At 42.2% G+C, this 17,267-nt stretch overlaps 1 protein-coding gene across 4 annotated transcripts in view; it reads left to right on the top strand.

Annotated features, from left to right (window-relative positions):
- SLC9A7 (solute carrier family 9 member A7) overlaps nt 1-17,267 on the top strand; it is a 159,933-nt gene that overhangs the window by 128,988 nt on the left and 13,678 nt on the right. For all 4 annotated transcript variants that reach the window (XM_008961953.4, XM_024927282.4, XM_008961952.4 and 1 more), the window contains 2 exons: nt 9,143-9,225; nt 16,833-16,938. In XM_008961953.4, coding sequence (XP_008960201.3) covers nt 9,143-9,225; nt 16,833-16,938 — 189 coding nt within the window. The remainder of the gene's footprint in view (nt 1-9,142; nt 9,226-16,832; nt 16,939-17,267) is intronic.

The following is a 17,267-nucleotide window of genomic DNA, read 5'->3' as shown; positions in this document are numbered from 1 at the left end:
ACTGTGGCCTTTTGTGGTTTCTTTCTCTTTAAGGGTGGCCACAGCCTGATAAGGCATTTATAGCATTGATGTCCATTCTAGGTCCCTGCTCAAGGGACACAAAGCCATGACCTGGAAAGTTCTGGACATTTTGGGAAGAGTTTTCAATAAGCTTCATTGGAGATTTGGCACCCACTTTAATGAGCTCCAGAAGACCTTTGAGATGATCTTAGAATTGGCCATTATGTCAATTGGGAGCATGTGGTCTCAATGAGTTCTCTTTGAAAATTTGCTATTTGACCCTAGCTTTGATTAAGGACTTTAGAAAACAGGAGTTCAGGAACTGAGCACCTCGAAGCTAATTTAGAGTATAACAGTTTGGGAGATCTTGAAACTCAGCCTGAGAAAACCCCAGGGGAAAACACGATGGCCGTCCTTATTTCACCAAAGGAAAGATAATGGCTCTGGTAGGACATGGCTGCCCTATTCTAAAGCATCCTCCACAGAACTGTGGCCAGTCTTTATTTTGTAAGAAAAAAAGGCCAATAGCAGCTGGATCATAAGATTTGGAGAGATTTCATCTTGCTCTGGACCATTCAAAACATCCCCACCCCCTTTGCTGTTTCCCATTGCTCCTACCTCTGCATTCAAGCATCTGTAACAGGAAATAAGTGAAAGGATTTGGCTGGTCATGTAGTAGAACTTACTATGTATCACATAAGCACTGGGAACACTGGGCTTGTAATTAGATTCAGTAACAAGCTTACTGTCACTTTTCTGTGGAAATGTTTGAGTGAGAAAGCAGCAGGTCCAAAGTGCTGAGGGTTCTTGTATTTAGTCCATGCAGTAACAGCTAAAATAGCCCCCACCCTCAGGTGGAGTGAGTCTCAGGAACCTCCCTGGATGGGCCTGGATGGATGAACTCAGTGTTCCTGTCAGCTCCCAGAGGGCCCCTTGGGCTGAGAGCACCGCACATGTGGTGTTGTGAACGGGCTGGCAGCCACTCGCGCTGCACTCCTAATGGCACCCTGTTTGCCACAGCCCTAGCCAGAAGCTGTGTCACAGCTTCCCCCTGACCTCCTTCCTTCCAGACCTCATACACAGTCATGCAGAGGGCCCCTCAAAGTCAGTTCCACTGACCTTTTGAAAGGTTTTCAAGATTGCTGTCATATGGGGAAAAACATGCAAACTTCAAGCTTGGTTCTCCAGGACACCCTCTTAGAAATGACTCACACCCTTGTGCAGAGAGGACCTTATTTCTCCAGTTCCTCCTGGTCTGACCTCCTCATTCTAGTGAGCCACTAACAGCAGGGCTCAGTGCACTCTGTGGCCATGAGAAACAGGAAAACAGAAATAAATGGGCTTCTCATTTTTGGGTGAAACCCTGGGTTCTTGCAGTTTCCCCTGAAATAGATCCAGGTCACATGCTCAGTGTTGTCATGAAACTGAAATCAGAGGTAGGGAAAGTCCAGATGTTTGTTCTCCACCAGAGAAAAAAAAGGGCAGTTCTCTTTACCTCATTTTCTAAATAATCTTCCTAAAAACAACAAACAAAAAAGTGACATTTGATGGGAAGGCATGTCTTACAATGAGCACAATTCTCCTCACTGGTCTTGAAGCCCAAGGCTATAAACAGAGTCATGGCTAGGGAGCTACAGAATATTAGCTCATGTGGGAAAAGGAAGGGAGCTGTTGGCTAGAACTTTGCTTCATGTGGGGAAAGCATAAAAATATTGTGGGCAGACTTCAGCTTTGTGTCCCCTGGTAAGTTTGACTCATTAGAACAAAACAAGACAAAAAAAAAAACAAAAAAAGAAACAAAAAACAAAACTCAGTGCTTTGTTTCTCTGGAGGTCTTGGTGACTTTGCAACCAAAACAAAAACAACCCTAGCTGGAAGCAAGCTACCCAGCCCTGGGGGTGGCCTCCCACCCCGATAAAGCAGGGTACTTTTCATGCCAGACCAGACAGCTGAGATTTCTGTTGGCCGTACATGCAGACACATCATTCACTTCCTTCCCTGAGTTTACAGAAGAGCACTCATTGATGAGGCCACTTTGGAGCAGCTAAGAGTGTGAATCTGAATTTATCCCAGTTTTACCATATCAACAGGACAAGGTCACAAGCCGGATATTAATGGAGTGTGGAGGAAAGGAAACCACCAATGCCTGTGTATATGCACATGTGTGTGCGTGTCTGTCTGTGTGTATGTAGTGAAAACTGTAGAAAATCAGCAGTTTATTGTTCGTTCACATATGACTTTCTGAGCAAGTTAGAATCATTTGTTTCTGGGTCCTCCGTGTTTTTTTTTTGTTTTTGTTTCTCCAGGCTGAAATCTGATACCCGTAAATCTGTCACCTAAATCTTTAACTTCAAACAGTTGCAGAGGTGCCTTTCCTCCAGTTGCTACTCTGTGACCACCCCCCCCCCACCCGCCCATTTTTTTGTGCTTCCAAGTGCCTCCCTTGGCCCCTGATTTCCCTTTCTGCTCTTCCTTTTCTGTTTTCTAAAAACTCAGAGTCAAGATGAATTTATTCATTTATTTGACAAATAGTTATTGAGCACCTGTTCTATTTCAGGCATTCTTTCAGGTTCTGGGAAAATATCTGCAACAAGGTAGATGAATCTGCATCCTGAAGGGCTTGGTGACAAGGTGATAAAGGGTGAGGGTGGAGAGTGGCAGAAGCAAGAGAGTGGAGACACTCAGGCCTCACCAGCCCCACTGAAGCAGAATCTGCATTTTAACAGTGTCTCCAGGGAATGTGTGCATTTAATGCATTTTACCATTAGAAAAGCCCTGATCTAGGCAATGTATAGCTCTGGAGAGTTTTAAGTGGGAAGAAAACTATCTGTGTATCACGGTCAGAGACTTGACTCTGGTTTTTTTTTTGTTTTGTTTTGAGACAGGGTTTCCCTCTGACGCCAAGGCTGGAGTGCAGTGGTGCAATCACAGCTCATTGCAGCCTTGACCTCTTGGGCCCGAGGGATCCTCCTCCCTCAGCCTCCTGAGTAGCTAGGACCACAGGTGTGTGCCACTTCACCAAGCTAATTTATAAAATATTTTTCTAGAGACAGGGTCTTGCTTTGTTGCACAGGCTGGTCTCAAACTCCTGGGCTCAAGTGATCTTAACCCTCCCAAAGTGCAGGGATTACAGGCATGAGCCCACTGCCTGGCTGATTCCCTGTTTCTAAACCCTATTATTACCCTCTGCTGAGAAATCTTGGATCCATTATCCCAATGATATGACAAAGGCCCTGTATTAGTCCATTCCCACACTTCTATAAAGAACTACCTGAGGCTGGGTAATTTATGAAGAAAAGATTTAATTGACTCATAGTTCTGCAAGCTGTACAGGAAGCATAGCTGGGAGGCCTCAGGAAACGTACAATCATAGTGAAGGCAAAGGGAAAGCAAACACATCTTACCATAGCGGAGCAGGAGAGAGAGAGAGCAAGGGGGAAGTGCCGCACACTTTTAACCAGATCTCGTGAGAACTCACTCACTATCACAAGAACAGCAAGGGGGAAGTCTGCCCCCATGATCCAGCCACCTCTTACCAGGCCCCACCTCCAACGCTTAGGATCACAACTTGAGATGAGACTTGTGGGGGTACACAGAGCCCAAACATACCAGGCCCAGGCCGGGCGTGGTGGCTCACACCTGTAATCCCAGTACTTCGGGAGGCCAAGGCAGGTGGATCACCTGAGGTCAGGAGTTCAAGACCAGCCTGGCCAACATGGCAAAACCCCATCTCTACTAAAAATACAAAAATTAGCTGGGCATGGTGGCAGGCACCTGTAATCCCAGCTACTTGGAAGGCTGAGGCAGGAGAATCGCTTGAACCCGGGAGGCGGAGGTTGCAGTGAGCCGAGATCACACCACTGCACTGTAGCCTGGGTGACACAGCGAGACTCCATGTCCGAAAAAGCAAAAAAGCATATCAGGCCCAAATCAAGTGACATCATTTATTTACCCTTCTGCTCCATATTAGTTGTCTGTGACTGCTGTAACAAATTACCACAAATTTAGTGGCTTAAAACAATACAGTTTTGTTTTTGTTTTTGTTTTTTTTAAGGGACAGAGTTTCACCGTGTTGGGGCTGGTCTTGAACTCCTTGGCTCAAGTGATCTGCCTGTCTTGGCCTCCCAAAGTGCTGGGATTATAGGCATGGGCCACCATGCCCAGCCAAAACAATACAGTTTTGTCATCCTTTACAGTTCAGTAGATCAGATACCTGGTGGGCTCAGCTGGTTTCTCTGCTTCAAGTTTTTCAAGGTGTTGGCAAGGCTAAGCTCTGGGGAGAAGCCACTTCTAGGCTCATTCAGGTTGTCAGTAGAATTCAGTTCCATGTGGTTGTAGGACTGAGGTCCTGTGTTCTTGCTGCAAAGCCAGCAACAGTGGGGCAAGTCAAGCTCTGAATCTCTCCCGCCCTTTCTTCTACTGCATTCCTTCCTCTGACTCTTTTGCCCTCCATGTCCTTTTTTTTTTTTTTTTTTTTTTTTTTTTTTTTTTTTTTTTTTTTTTGAGAGAGAGACAGTCTTGCTCTATTGCCCAGGCTGGAGTGCAGTGATGTGATCTCAGCTCACTGCAACCTCCACCTCCCAGGTTCAAGCAATTCTTGTGCCTCAGCCTCCTGAGTAGCTGGGATTACAGGTGTGTGCCACCACACCCAGCTAATTTTTGTATTTTCAGTAGAGACTGGGTTTCACCATGATGGCCAGGCTGGTCTTGAACTCCTGACCTCAAGTGATCTGCCCACCTCGGCCTCCCAAAGTTCTGGGATTACAGGCGTGAGCCACTATGCCTGGCCCTCCTTGTCCACTTTTAAGGGCCCACGTGTTTCTCCTGGGCCTACCTGGATAACCTTAAGTCCATCCACAAAGCCTTTTGCCAGGTAGTGTAACAGGATCTAGGGATTAGGCTGTAGAAAGCTTTGGTGGGGTGGCCATTATTCTGCCTACCACATGCTCCATCCCTGAAAAAAAAAAAAAGTAAGCTGTTCTTATTAGTGTAATGACCTTATCTTTTAAAAACATCTTTTAATATTACATAAGAATGGAATGAAATGTAACTCTACACAGATATCATTATGCATTCATTCTAGAAAAATTATTTCAAAAATAGGACTGTTTGCTATTCCCCAGTTCTTTAATCAGCTTTCTTTTTCTTCATTATATTTGTCAGTCAATATGTATTTGTCTGTCTCCCCTCCCCCTACCCCCCAACCCTCGCCACCTTCACCTTCTGGAAAGAGTGCTCCTTGAGGGCCAGGTGCTCCTCTTTGTGTTTCCAGCACCCAGCATGGTGCCTGGCACATAGTAGGTGCTTAATGAATGCAGAAGAAATAGACACTCATTGTTACATGCTCAAAAAATGATAATAAGCAGGGTTGGTGGTATTTTCTTGAAGGGGCTTCTCTATTAATAATGGCAGTAAAAAGATGAAAATTCCTTGTGTAAAAAGCTACACAAGATAGCCAAATGATGTTAATGGCTAGGCGTTTTTTTCCCCCAAACAAATATGTGCTTGAAATTACATATCCAGTCTTTGGAAATGAACTTAATTAGTAATATGAGCTCTAACTACATGCCAGATTCTGGGTTAAATATTTCACAAATATTTAATCAGCACAAAAAGTCACATGGCAAACAATAATGAGTCAATATTTGTTGAGTGCTTGCCACATATCAGACACCATCCTAAGTTCTTTAAATGAAAAATCTTTTACAGTTCTAAAATTAAAACCTATTTTCTCTACATTCACAACACTTTTAATGCCAAATATGTAGGGTCTTTTTGTATACCAGCCAGTTCTCCAATTCCCAGTGAGTACCAACTGGACCTCCTACAGTTTAACTCACTACATACCTGGAGTTAATGTCAGATCCCACAGGTTAAGGACTCAGTCCCACAAGACTGTCCCCACTTCAGACACCAGTTGCAAGTCCCAGGTCGTGACCTGTACTTCAGACTGACTGGCTATAGGGGGGTTCCCAACCCCTCCTCAGGTTCGATAATTTGCTAGAATGACTCACAGAACACAACTTTTACCATTACCAGTTTGTTATAAAGGATACAACTCGGAAATAGCCTAATGGAAGAGATGCACAGGGCAAAGGATGGGGATGGGAGTATGTGGCGCCAACTTGGAAGCCCTCCAAATTGTGTCATTTAGGGTTTTATGGAGGTTTCATTACATAGGCATGGTTGATTAAATTAGTAGCCATTGGTAATTAACTCAATCCCCAGTCCTCCCCTCCTAGGAGGTTGGGATGGGGCTAAAAGTTCCAATCCTCTAATTACATGGTTGGTTTCTCTGGCAATCAGTGTCCATTCAAGAGTCACCTTATCAGCATAAATTCAGGTGTGCTTGAAAGGAGCTTATTATTAATAAAAAAAGATGTTCCTCCCACCCCATCTACTCAGGAAATTCCAAGGGTTTTAGGAGTTTTATGTCAGACAAAAACCAGATATATATTTCTTGTTCTATCACAACATTACAGCCTCATAATGCCCCTAGAGGTAGGTAATTATTAATATTTCCAGTTTACAGATGAGGATACTGAAGCACAGAAAGGTTAGGTAACTTGCCCAGCATCACACAGCAAGACAATGGCAGCGGCACAGTCAGGAGCCGGATAGTCTCTTGAGAGAGCCTGTGATATCCACACCTACACTTCTTGGAGTGCTATGTCGCTTTTGAAACATTTCTTAGAGAAGCCACGCTTCTGCACAGACTTGAAAGGTGAATAGAGGTTGGCCGGGTAGGTGTTCTGGGTGGGAGAAGGTGAGAGGAAAAAAGAATGCTCCAGGCCCTAGAAGTTGCCTGAGCTAAAGACATGAGGTGCGAACCCAGGTTTTGAGGAGGGGCGAGTTGAGAGAGCAAGTCTGTGCTTTTTCTGTGGACGGCACAGGAATGGAAAATCCAAGAGTCGCCAAGTACAGCCAGGAAGGAGGCTCCGCCTGTTCCCACAGTGACCCTTCCTCAGTCCGGTGCTGTTCGGAGCCCACAGGAAGGGCTCTCAATGGCTTCTCTGTGATAGCAGCCCCAATCATGTCATGAAGCAGTTATTGCTTGTCTTCCGGGTCAGCTTTAAAAAATTAGTTCTGTCCCACAGAACTGCCCTGATTTCCCCAAAGCCACCATATGTGGATTTATCTAAGTTCTTCCTATACCTAATCATGCTTCTGGCACCATCTCTTGGAATAAGAAGTTGTTTAACACCCTTTTCACAAAGTTACACCTTTGATTTGTCCTGAATTTACCCCTTGTAGCCTCTAAGCATTGTTTCTTAGTTCTTACATTTCGGGATTTGCTGTGGAGTCTGAGGTCACTTTATCTTATTCATGGATTGCAGGCATATCTTTCCGTAGCCTGAGAAGACCTTTTGTTAGTTTGCTGTCAAACCATTCCCTTGCTTTACTCATTTTAATTGTCTTTTTTGGGGCTTATATAAGTCTCTTGTAGCTTTCTTTTTTTAAATTTAACTTTTAAGTTCCGGGGTTCTTGTAGCTTTCTTGAGATTAAATGGCAAGAAATTAAGTAGTCCAGTGATAATAAATGCTTTGTGGTTTTGCAGAGGTTAAGATGACAGAGTAGGGTTCATTGTTTTCATCATTGATTTAAGGGAAGAAGCAGAAGAAACTGACTTTGGGGTACTTGTTTTGTGCCTGATGGTTTAATAGTATCCTTCCTGATGATGTTTATCGTTGTGCTGGCTTTTTCCTTAGTAAAATTCTACAGGCACTTAGAACTGAGAACTTAGAGCCTATTACTTTATAAAGAACCATTTGATTTTTTCCATTATATATTTGCCTATCAAAAAAGTCATCTGCTACTTTTCTACTCAGTCGTGTGGCATTTTGGAATCTTCCCAGAGTTGTCATTGGGTTAGCAATCAGTCACCCTGCAAATGGAGGCATTTCTGTGCTCTCTCTCTTGCTCATGATTTATAAAAATGTAAAATCAAATTGGTCTCTGGGGTCTCTCCTTGTTTATATTTCCTCATCCACAGAAGGGCCCATTTAACTGAGCCATTTCCATATCCATCACTAAACATTCCTGAAATACCGAGGGGATTCAATTTTTAAAAATAATCTTTGCTGTTGGAAACTTTAGGAGTGTATTAATAAATAGTGCTTGCTAATTTCTCTCCTTCTCTTGTCTATGTGCTTCTCAAAGATCTTTGATTAATTATTGATGTTGCCATTGCAGGTAGAATTTACATTCACCATGATTTAAAACTACTTGTAATTTTGATTCAAGTTGTATTTGGTGATTGTCAATTGTCCCTCACTTGCAGAGTTGCCTCTCCCTGTAATATTAAAGAGAATGATGATAATAATAGCTTCACAAGCAGTCTGTGCTTGCATAGCCCTAGTAGTACCCTCAAATTGCTGCAGTCAGTCTGAGTTTTATATTAACTGTGCTGCTTCTGATACTTGCACAGAACAGATTTCCTAAACCTCAAATGAATGTTTGATTTTGCAGGTTATTTTGAGAGTTACACGATGGGGATGTTTAAACTGGAAGGGCATGAGAGTAGCAAGGAACTTGCTACTTGATGGTAGATAAAATAACAGAATTGTTAGTTCGAGCTCGTTTCTCCTGCCCACTGATCCCACCTTCCTAAAGCTGGTGGGGAAACAAGTACCTTACCACCTGGAGCACAGTGTAGGTCCCTGGGTAAGGACCACAGAGAAGCCTTAACTAGTTTGTCAGGATACTCAACAATATGTGGTTTCCACAGGCCTACTTTGGGGATGAGGATTGGAAAGTTGCTTTTACAAAAAGCTTTTAAAAATATTCGCTATAAATCAATTTTGGCCTGTTAGGATCTAGAGTATTTTAGGGTAATTAATCTGCTGCAAGACACTTCGAGGAAAATTGCAATAAGAATGCCAAAAGAAATGTTGTTCCATATTAAGTTTGAGCTATCCACAGGCATAACCCAGCCTTTTTACTTTGGAGACTGATTTTTCTGCCTTTTGAGTTTAATTTCTGCTCAAATGCTACCTCCCAATATATCTTTGAAACTTTGCAGACATGGGATGTTTGACTATGAGCTCCAGAGCTATACAAGTTATTAAAAAAGGTTTTTTTTCCCCTTTCTTTGAGATCCCTTTTGTACAACTAAGCATGTGCCCTCTTGTTTGTTCCTAGGACGGCCCAGATTCTGCCAGAGGAAACCGGACAAAACAGGAGAGCGCATGGATATTCAGGCTGTGGTACAGCTTTGATCACAAGTATCCTTTTAAGTAGCATCCCCTGTGTCGGTGAAACATTGGGGATGAAATCTTGTTGAATTGTCGGTGAATGACACCTGATAAGTAAGGAAAGATGCATGCTTGGGACAGGGATAGCCCATCCTCTTATGGAACATGTGCATTGAGCATTCAACCATAGGTAGTCCTGGTGAGTATCTCTCTGGCCAAGAGGAATGTTTGCATATCCTTAGAGTAACCAGCCCACAGCCTGGTAGACTCATGTGGCTCTTAAGAGCTTTGTGTCCAGGGAACTATGCCTTTTTAGGTGATTAGATTAAAATTACGCAATGAATCGTGCTGTGGTCAGAAAAGGAAGTAGAACTTCAGCTGTTAATCCATATGGGGAGGATAATTCCTATTGGATGAACTCGGCCAAGTCTGATCTTGTATGATCTGATACTGGCATAACTGGGCCACATGCAGGGCAAACCCTGTTCCAGTAGATTCACTTGGTCTCAAGTGAAAATTAAAAACCAAAATGTTAAACCCTCATGGTTTTTTTTGTTTGTTTTGTTTGTTTGTTCGTTTTTTGTTTTTGAGATGAGGTCTCACTCCATTGCCCAGGCTGGAGTGTGGTGGTGCACTCAGCTCACTGCAACCTTCCCCTCCCGGGCTCAAACAATCTCCCACCTCAGCCTCCCAAGTAGCTGGGACCACAGGTGCATGCCACCGCACCCAGCTAATTTTTTGTATTTTTGGTAGAGATAGGGTTTCGCCATATTGCCCAGGCTGGTCTCGAACTCCTGGGCTCAAGCAATCTGCCCACCTCAGCCTCCCAAGGTGCTGGGATTACAGGCATGAGCCACTTCACCCAACCCCTCATGGTTTCTTAAGTTGACATAGTCATCAAATGGGCAGGTGGCTTATTATATATGGTCTTTGGAGACGCCAAAAATGTTAAAAATTTATTGAAGTATAGTAGATATACAGAAAAGTACACAAATAATAAGTGCTCAGTAAATTATCAGAAAATAAACACACTCATTTAACACCAAACGAATCAAGAAACAAAATTCCAAGGCTGGGCATAGTAGCTCATGCCTTTAGTCCCAGTACTTTGGGAGGCCAAGGCAGGTGGATCACTTGAGCCCAGGAATTGTAGACCAGCCTGGGCAACATGATGAAACCCTGTCTCTACAAAAAATACAAAAATTAGTCAGGTATGGTGGCACACATCTGTAGTCCAGCTACTTGGGCCATGTCTCCAAAAAAAAAAAAAAAAGAAAGAAAGAAAATTGCCAAACCCCTCATGCCATGACTCAATTACTACCCCTTCCCCCTCCCCAAATGTAATTGCTCTGTTGACTTCTAGCAACACTTAATAGTTTTACCTGTTTTTCAACTTTCTATAAATAGCATTATACAGTATATATATTTTAGTGTCTGGCTTATTTGGCTTGACATTATGTGTATAATACAGCCATGTTGCTATGTGTAGTTCTAGTTCATTTGTTCTCCTTGTTCCATAGTATTTCTTATATAAATATATCACAATTTATTCTATTATTGATGTACATGTCTTTTGATGTACATATACATATTTTTTTTGGTAATCTACCCAGGAGTAACATTGCTGGGTAATAGGACATGGGTAGGTTCAACTTTAGAAGATAGTGCCAGTTTTCCAAAATAGTGGTACTACTTTACACAGTCACTTCTAGCGTATGAGAGTTCCAGTTACTCCACATCCTACCAACATTTGGTGTTGTCAGTCTTTTTAATTTTAGCCATTCTATTGGGTTTGTAGTGGTATTTAATCATGGCTTTAATTTGCATTTCTCAGATGACTGATAGGGTTGAGCACCTTTGCATATGTTTACTGGCCATTTGGTATGTTTCTTTGTGAAGTGCCTGTTCAAGTCTTTTGCCCATTTTTCTATTGAGTTGTCTGCCTTTTTCTTACTGATTTGTAAGAGTTCTTTGTGCATTCTGGATATGAGTCTTTTGCTGATCATACATGATAAAAATATCTGCTACCACTTTGTAACTTGCCTTTTCACTTTTTTTTTTTTTTTGAGACAGAGTCTCACTTTGTCACCCAGGCTGGAGTGCAGTGGTGTGATCTCAACTCACTGCAGCCTCTTCCTCCCGGGTTCAAGTGATTCTCATGCCTTAGCCTCCCGAGTAGCTGGGATTACAGGCACACACCACTACACCTGGCTAATTTTTGTATTTTTAGTAGATAGGAGGTTTTACCATGTTGCCCAGGCTGGTCTGGAACTCCTGGCCTCAAGTTATCCACCTGCCTTGGCCTCCCAAAGTGCTGGGATTACAGGCGTGAGCCACCATACCCAGCCTCACTTTTTAAATAGAATATTTTGATGAACAAAAGGTCTTAATCCAATGTATTGATCTCCTAGTTAGTATTTTTTATGTCCTGTTTCAGAAATCTTTGCCTACCCCAAAGTCATGAAGCCAATTTCCTATGTTATCTTCTAGAAGCTTTATTGTTGGTCTTCTGTGCATCTCTTTTTTTTTACTGAGTGACAAGCATGGGCAATTTTTTCTCTAGAAAAAAAATCTAGAGATAATTTGAGATGCTCTGCCTAACATCATCATCCTTCAGAGATGATTTAAGCTTATATCTGATCAGTGGCTAGGCTAGGGGTATTAGCAATTGCAGATCACTTTAATCCAATCAGGAATAAGGATGATTTGATGCTGGGCCCTAGTTCCTGTGAGAGTTAGTCTTGACTGTTTTCTCTTTACCCTTTATTCTAGGATCCCCACCTAAAGCCTGGTTTCCATCTTCTTCCTCAGTAGGCCCTGGACTTTCTTTTTTGTCAGGTTCACTCTATCTTTGTGACTCTGCCAAATGCTCTGCTCTGTTTCTTAGGTGCCTTTAGGGAAACTGTGGCTCACCAACCACAGGGCTCACCTCTTTGGTTTCCTCCTCTCAAATTCCACCCCTCTTCACTGCCTTGGTAGCTTTCTGAAGCCTTCAAGCAGATGGTTTTGTCTTATTTTATTTTGTCTAGCTTTTCTAGTTGTTCTCAGTGGAAAGGTTGGTTCAAATTACCTTGTTTGCTACTAACTGAAGTAGAACCCCCAGGGATTTTTCAAGCCATGTGGACTATTAGAATCCAGAATGCATATTGCCTGCTGGTCTCAGAAAGGATGTAAAGAAAATGGAAGAGTATCCATCAGGAGAGTGACACAGTGCTAAAGTGAGAAACTGATCCTATGAAGAGGAACAGGAGTTATCTCTAAAGTTTCATCTGAATCTAAATTTTAGTGACTTTGGGATTTCCACTTTTTAGTTTGGAAAAAAACTAAAAAGGAGAGAAAACTGTAATGTAAGACAAAGGTAAGTCTTGAGCCAATTTGTCCAGATGATTTTATTAAAGAATGTTAAGAACAGCTGCAACAGGTACTTCCTGTGTCAACAGATCAATTGGTAGCTGCTAATTTTTTCTTCAAGCCACAGATATCTAAAGAAAGTTAGAGACACTACCTGGAGAGGGCTTGGTAGAGAAACAGATCTTGAGGGCATCAAAGATTTTTCTCTTGAGAGTAACTCCCCACCCAACTTTGGCCATGGTAGGAGTCTGTACCTGCCTGATGAAGAGAAAAACTAAATAGAGACATGAGAGACTAATTAAACAATTATGTACTTTTTGATTAATCCTTAGAGAGTTGAAAGGCTTTTTCAGTCATGATACTAGAGAAGATTATTAGAAAAAGGAGTAAATCAAACAAAAAATTCTTGAAAATTAAAAACAAGGTTTCTGAAATTAACCAAAAAAATGTAATGGATAGCTAATAACTTGAATATGATGAAGACCAAATTGTTGATCTGGAAGATAGAGTTGAGAAAAAAAAGTCCAATAATTATAGCAAAAAGAAACATGTAAGAGGAGAGTTTCAAGATATGGAGGTCAGAATCAGTTGGTCCAAATCATTTGACAGGATCTGAAAGGAGAGGACAGAGACTTTGGAGGAAAAGTACCAAAGAAATAATGGAAGAAAAATTCCCTTAGCTAAGAAAGACAGTTGTTTCCAGAGTGCAAGGGCCCACCAAGTGTGAGTAGGTTGAATGGACACGTTCGGGGGCATTCCATAACTACAAGAGAAAAAGAGGGAATCTTTGAGGTTTCCAAAGATAAAAACAAGCAACCTCCAAAAAGCAAGAATCAGACTTCTCATCGACAAAATTGGTTGTTAGAATACAGTTGAGCAATGTCTTCAAAGTTCTAGGATGAAAAAAAGAAGTCTGAACCTAGAATTCTACACCCAAACTGTCAATCAAAAATAAGAGAATGAAGGAGGGTAGCTTTCAGACATGTAAAAATTCAGAAAGTTTAGCACCATGCAGACCCTGTAAGAAGGAAGAAAAATAACATAAAGATCAAACAAAACAAAATCCAGCAAAGGGGACAGTGATTGTTATAACTCAGAAGAAGTGAACAAAGTCAAAAAGAAAAGATCTTTTATTTGGCAAGATACTCAAGGGTTCTCTTCTGACTGACAAAATTTAAATGACAGTGTATTACATTTCCTTTTATATTGCTCCAACCACTCTGCTTGGTTCTCCAGAGAACAGCATTCATGCAATGATGTTATATTACAAATGCTGCTTACTGGTTTTTGTTTTTTTGTTTTTGTTTTGTTTTTTTTTGGGGGGGTGGGTTTTTTTTTTGAGACAGGGTCTCACTCTGCACTGATCATGCAGTGGCACGATCATAACTCACTGCAGCCTTGACCTCCCTAGGCTCAAGTGATCCTCCCACCTTAGCCTCCCAAGTAGCTAGCATGTGTCACCACACCCTGCTAATTTTTGCTTTTTTTTTTTTTTTTTTAAGAGATGAGGTTTCACCATGTTGCCCAGGCTGGTCTTGAATTTCTGGGCTCAAGCCATCTGCCTGCCTTAGCCTCGCAAAGTGCTGGGATTACATGCCTGAGCCACTGCATCCAGTCTGCTTACTGGTTTTTAACACTTAGACTCAATCTATACACAAAGCATAAAAAATCTACTTATTAGTTATAAAGTAGAAAGCAAATGTTATATATCTCCAGTATAAAGTTAATTATAATAAAAATTGGGAAGAAAAAAATTGGAAAAAAGAGACAGGAGTGTAAATGAGTTAAACGTACCATCCTTACTAGGAAGGAAAAGCCTCGGACTAAAGTTTATAAATCAAGAAATGGGGGAGAAGTGTATTATCTAAAGTTGTAATGTAATTACCAGAACAACTAGAGTGGGATAGAAAGACTTGATGTTTTATTTTGTCCCATCCAACAGTTTGAATATTTAAAAACATATTTATATATATATGTTTTTATATATATATATATATAGCTTACTGGTTATATATATATATGTATATGTATATACACATATTTCTTTTCTTTTTTTGAAGAAGTTGTCATGGGGCCTTCTGGAGAGGAGGAAGGGGGAGCTTGTCTTTGGAGTACCTGAGGTGGAGAACTGAAAAGCAGTCTCTGAGTTCCCCTGGCCTCCTGCGTATTTGTCATTCTACAGATCTGAGCCTCTGTCATCTTCTGAGCCAAAGACACAAGAAAACTGACAGGCCTGTAGGGTCTCTTCCCAAATTGGAGGAGTGCCTAGTCTGCATCTCTCCCTGGGAATGTGGTTCAAGGACAGCAAAGGGGAGCTGGTTCTGCGTATAAAGAGCTCCAGGCCGGGCGCGTTGGCTCACGCCTGTAATCCCAGCATTTTGGGAGGCCGAGGCGAGTGGATCACGAAGTCAAGAGATCGAGACCATCCTGACCAACATGGTGAAACCCTGTCTCTACTAAAAATACAAAAATTAGCTGGGTATGGTGGCACGCGTCTGTAGTCCCAGCTACTTGGGAGGCTGAGGCAGGAGAATTGCTTGAATCTGGGAGGCGGAGGTTGCAGTGAGCCAACATCTCACCACTGCACTCCAGCCTGGCAACAGAGTGAGACTCCGTCTCAAAAAAACAAAACAAAAAACAGAGCTCCAGCCAGGCCTGCACATCCTCTTTGGTTGAGTAATTTCAAACTAGAAGCATGCTCCAGTGTCTCCCTTCCATCTCCTCCTCTAGAGAGAGCTGCTTTTCTCTTGTGCTGCTCTAAATGAAAACAGAAAGTGAGGGGTGATGCTCCCAGCAGTCATCCTGTTAGGTACAGATGGCGGTGGCATCTCCTCAACTTTCTTTGAAGTCTCTTGGCCATCCCTGTAGTGGAAGTGGCCATCTGAGACCCCACCTTTTCCACATTGCTTAGGCTGTAGGTTTCAGAAGTGGTCCTGGCTGTATCAAAATGTGGCTGGTGCTTCATGGAGCTTCCCACATAGGGCTGTGCATTTGGTAGCGCCGATATTCACCAAGTGACAGACAAGCAAGATAAGCTCTCTGCTTATCCGTTGACCTTCATGTTAGAGCAGTGGACAAGTTTGCTTCCCAGGGGACATTTGGCAATTTTTTGAAGACATTTTTTATTGTCACAACTTGGAGAGGGGAGTAACGGTGCTACTGGCATCTACAGACAGTCCCCAACTTAAGATGCTTCAACTTAGGATCTTTCAACTTTACGATATAGTGTGAAATTGATCTGCATTCAGTAGAAACCATACTTTGAGTACCCATACAACCATCCTGTTTTTCATTTTCAGTACAGTATGTAATAAATTACATGAGATATTCAATACTTTATTATAAAATAGGCTTTGTGTTAGATGATGTTGCCCAACTGTAGGCTAATGTTAGTGTTCTGAGCACATTTGATGTAACCTGGGCTAAGCTGTGATGTTTGGTAGGTTAGATGTGTTAAATGCATTTTTGGCTTATGATATTTTCAAACTAATGGGCTTATTGGGATGTAACTGCATCATAAGTCGAGGGGCATCTGCAGTGTGTAGAGATCAGGGATGCTGCTCAATATCCTACCATACACAGAATAGCCCCCCATAACAAAGAATGATCTGGCCCTAAATGTCAATAGTGTTGAGGTTGAAAAGCCTTGTGTTAGCGTCTAGGAGAGAAGCTGTGGGTAGAGTGAAGAATGGTCCTGTATGGGAAGTTGAGAGACTTACAGTCCGAGTAACCTTACTGAAATCATTTCATGTTGCCAAGTCTCAATTTCTGCCTTTATAGTAGCCCCAGGCTACCTCTAAGGTCCTGTCCAACTTCAGCATTTCCACCACCTGCCCTCTGGGTAGAGTGGTTTAACAGGAATCCATGCAGAGAACAAGAGCAGAGGGGACACAGGGGCTGCAACTCCCCACTCCAGGGACACTATCTCCTGTTTCCAAGGCCTGGAGCCAGTTGTGTGTCAGAGGCTGAAATGCTGATTGAAACCAATACTTCCATTCAACATGACAAAGGGAGAAGGGGGATCTAATTTCTAATTAATCAAATACACGTTTGAACTGAAAATTGGGAATTACCAACCTGAGAGTTAACAGTTACTATTTAAGGCTGATAGGGCGTATCTTACTCTTTGATTCAAACTATTGCATGTTACAAGTATTTCGTGTGTTGTACGAGTAAAATGGGGAAAAGAAGGTTTTTGTGGGTGGAATGTCGGGCAATTTTTTAAGCACATTTTGTTGTGTATATGTTTTCTTTGCAGCCATTTTTCCTTAATTCACATTTTAAAGTTACCTGAAGCCCATCCTCACACACAGTGGTCCCCCACTAACCACCACGCTCCCCGCCTGGTGTGGCTTACTAGCTCGATGTCTGACCAGTCCCCAGGTGTACGATGTAAGTACTGCACATCAGGGTTGGAGTCCTGGTCACCATGCCAGGGTAGTGTCTTACGTAGGAAGAAGAAACCTCATACTCATGCCTCCAAATCCACAGATTTTTGCTTCTCTAATAAGCTGATTAGAAATGGCCATCTTCCATATGTTTATAGATTTCGCATAGTAACAGAGAAAGCTTTTACCAGGGTAATGGGATTCCCCCACATCGGCCGCTGTGGTGTAGTAGAAGAACACTGGATTTGGAATCAGAGCCACTGGATTGGAATGCAACCCCTGACAGGCCATAGATGTGCTCTGCATCTCAGTTCTTTCTCTCTTTTTTTTTTT

The sequence above is a fragment of the Pan paniscus genome, chromosome X (genome assembly GCF_029289425.2).
Source record: "Pan paniscus chromosome X, NHGRI_mPanPan1-v2.0_pri, whole genome shotgun sequence".
Lineage (NCBI taxonomy): Eukaryota > Metazoa > Chordata > Mammalia > Primates > Hominidae > Pan > Pan paniscus.
Note: the sequence above shows the minus strand (reverse complement) of the source record. Positions and strands in the feature narration are given on the sequence as shown.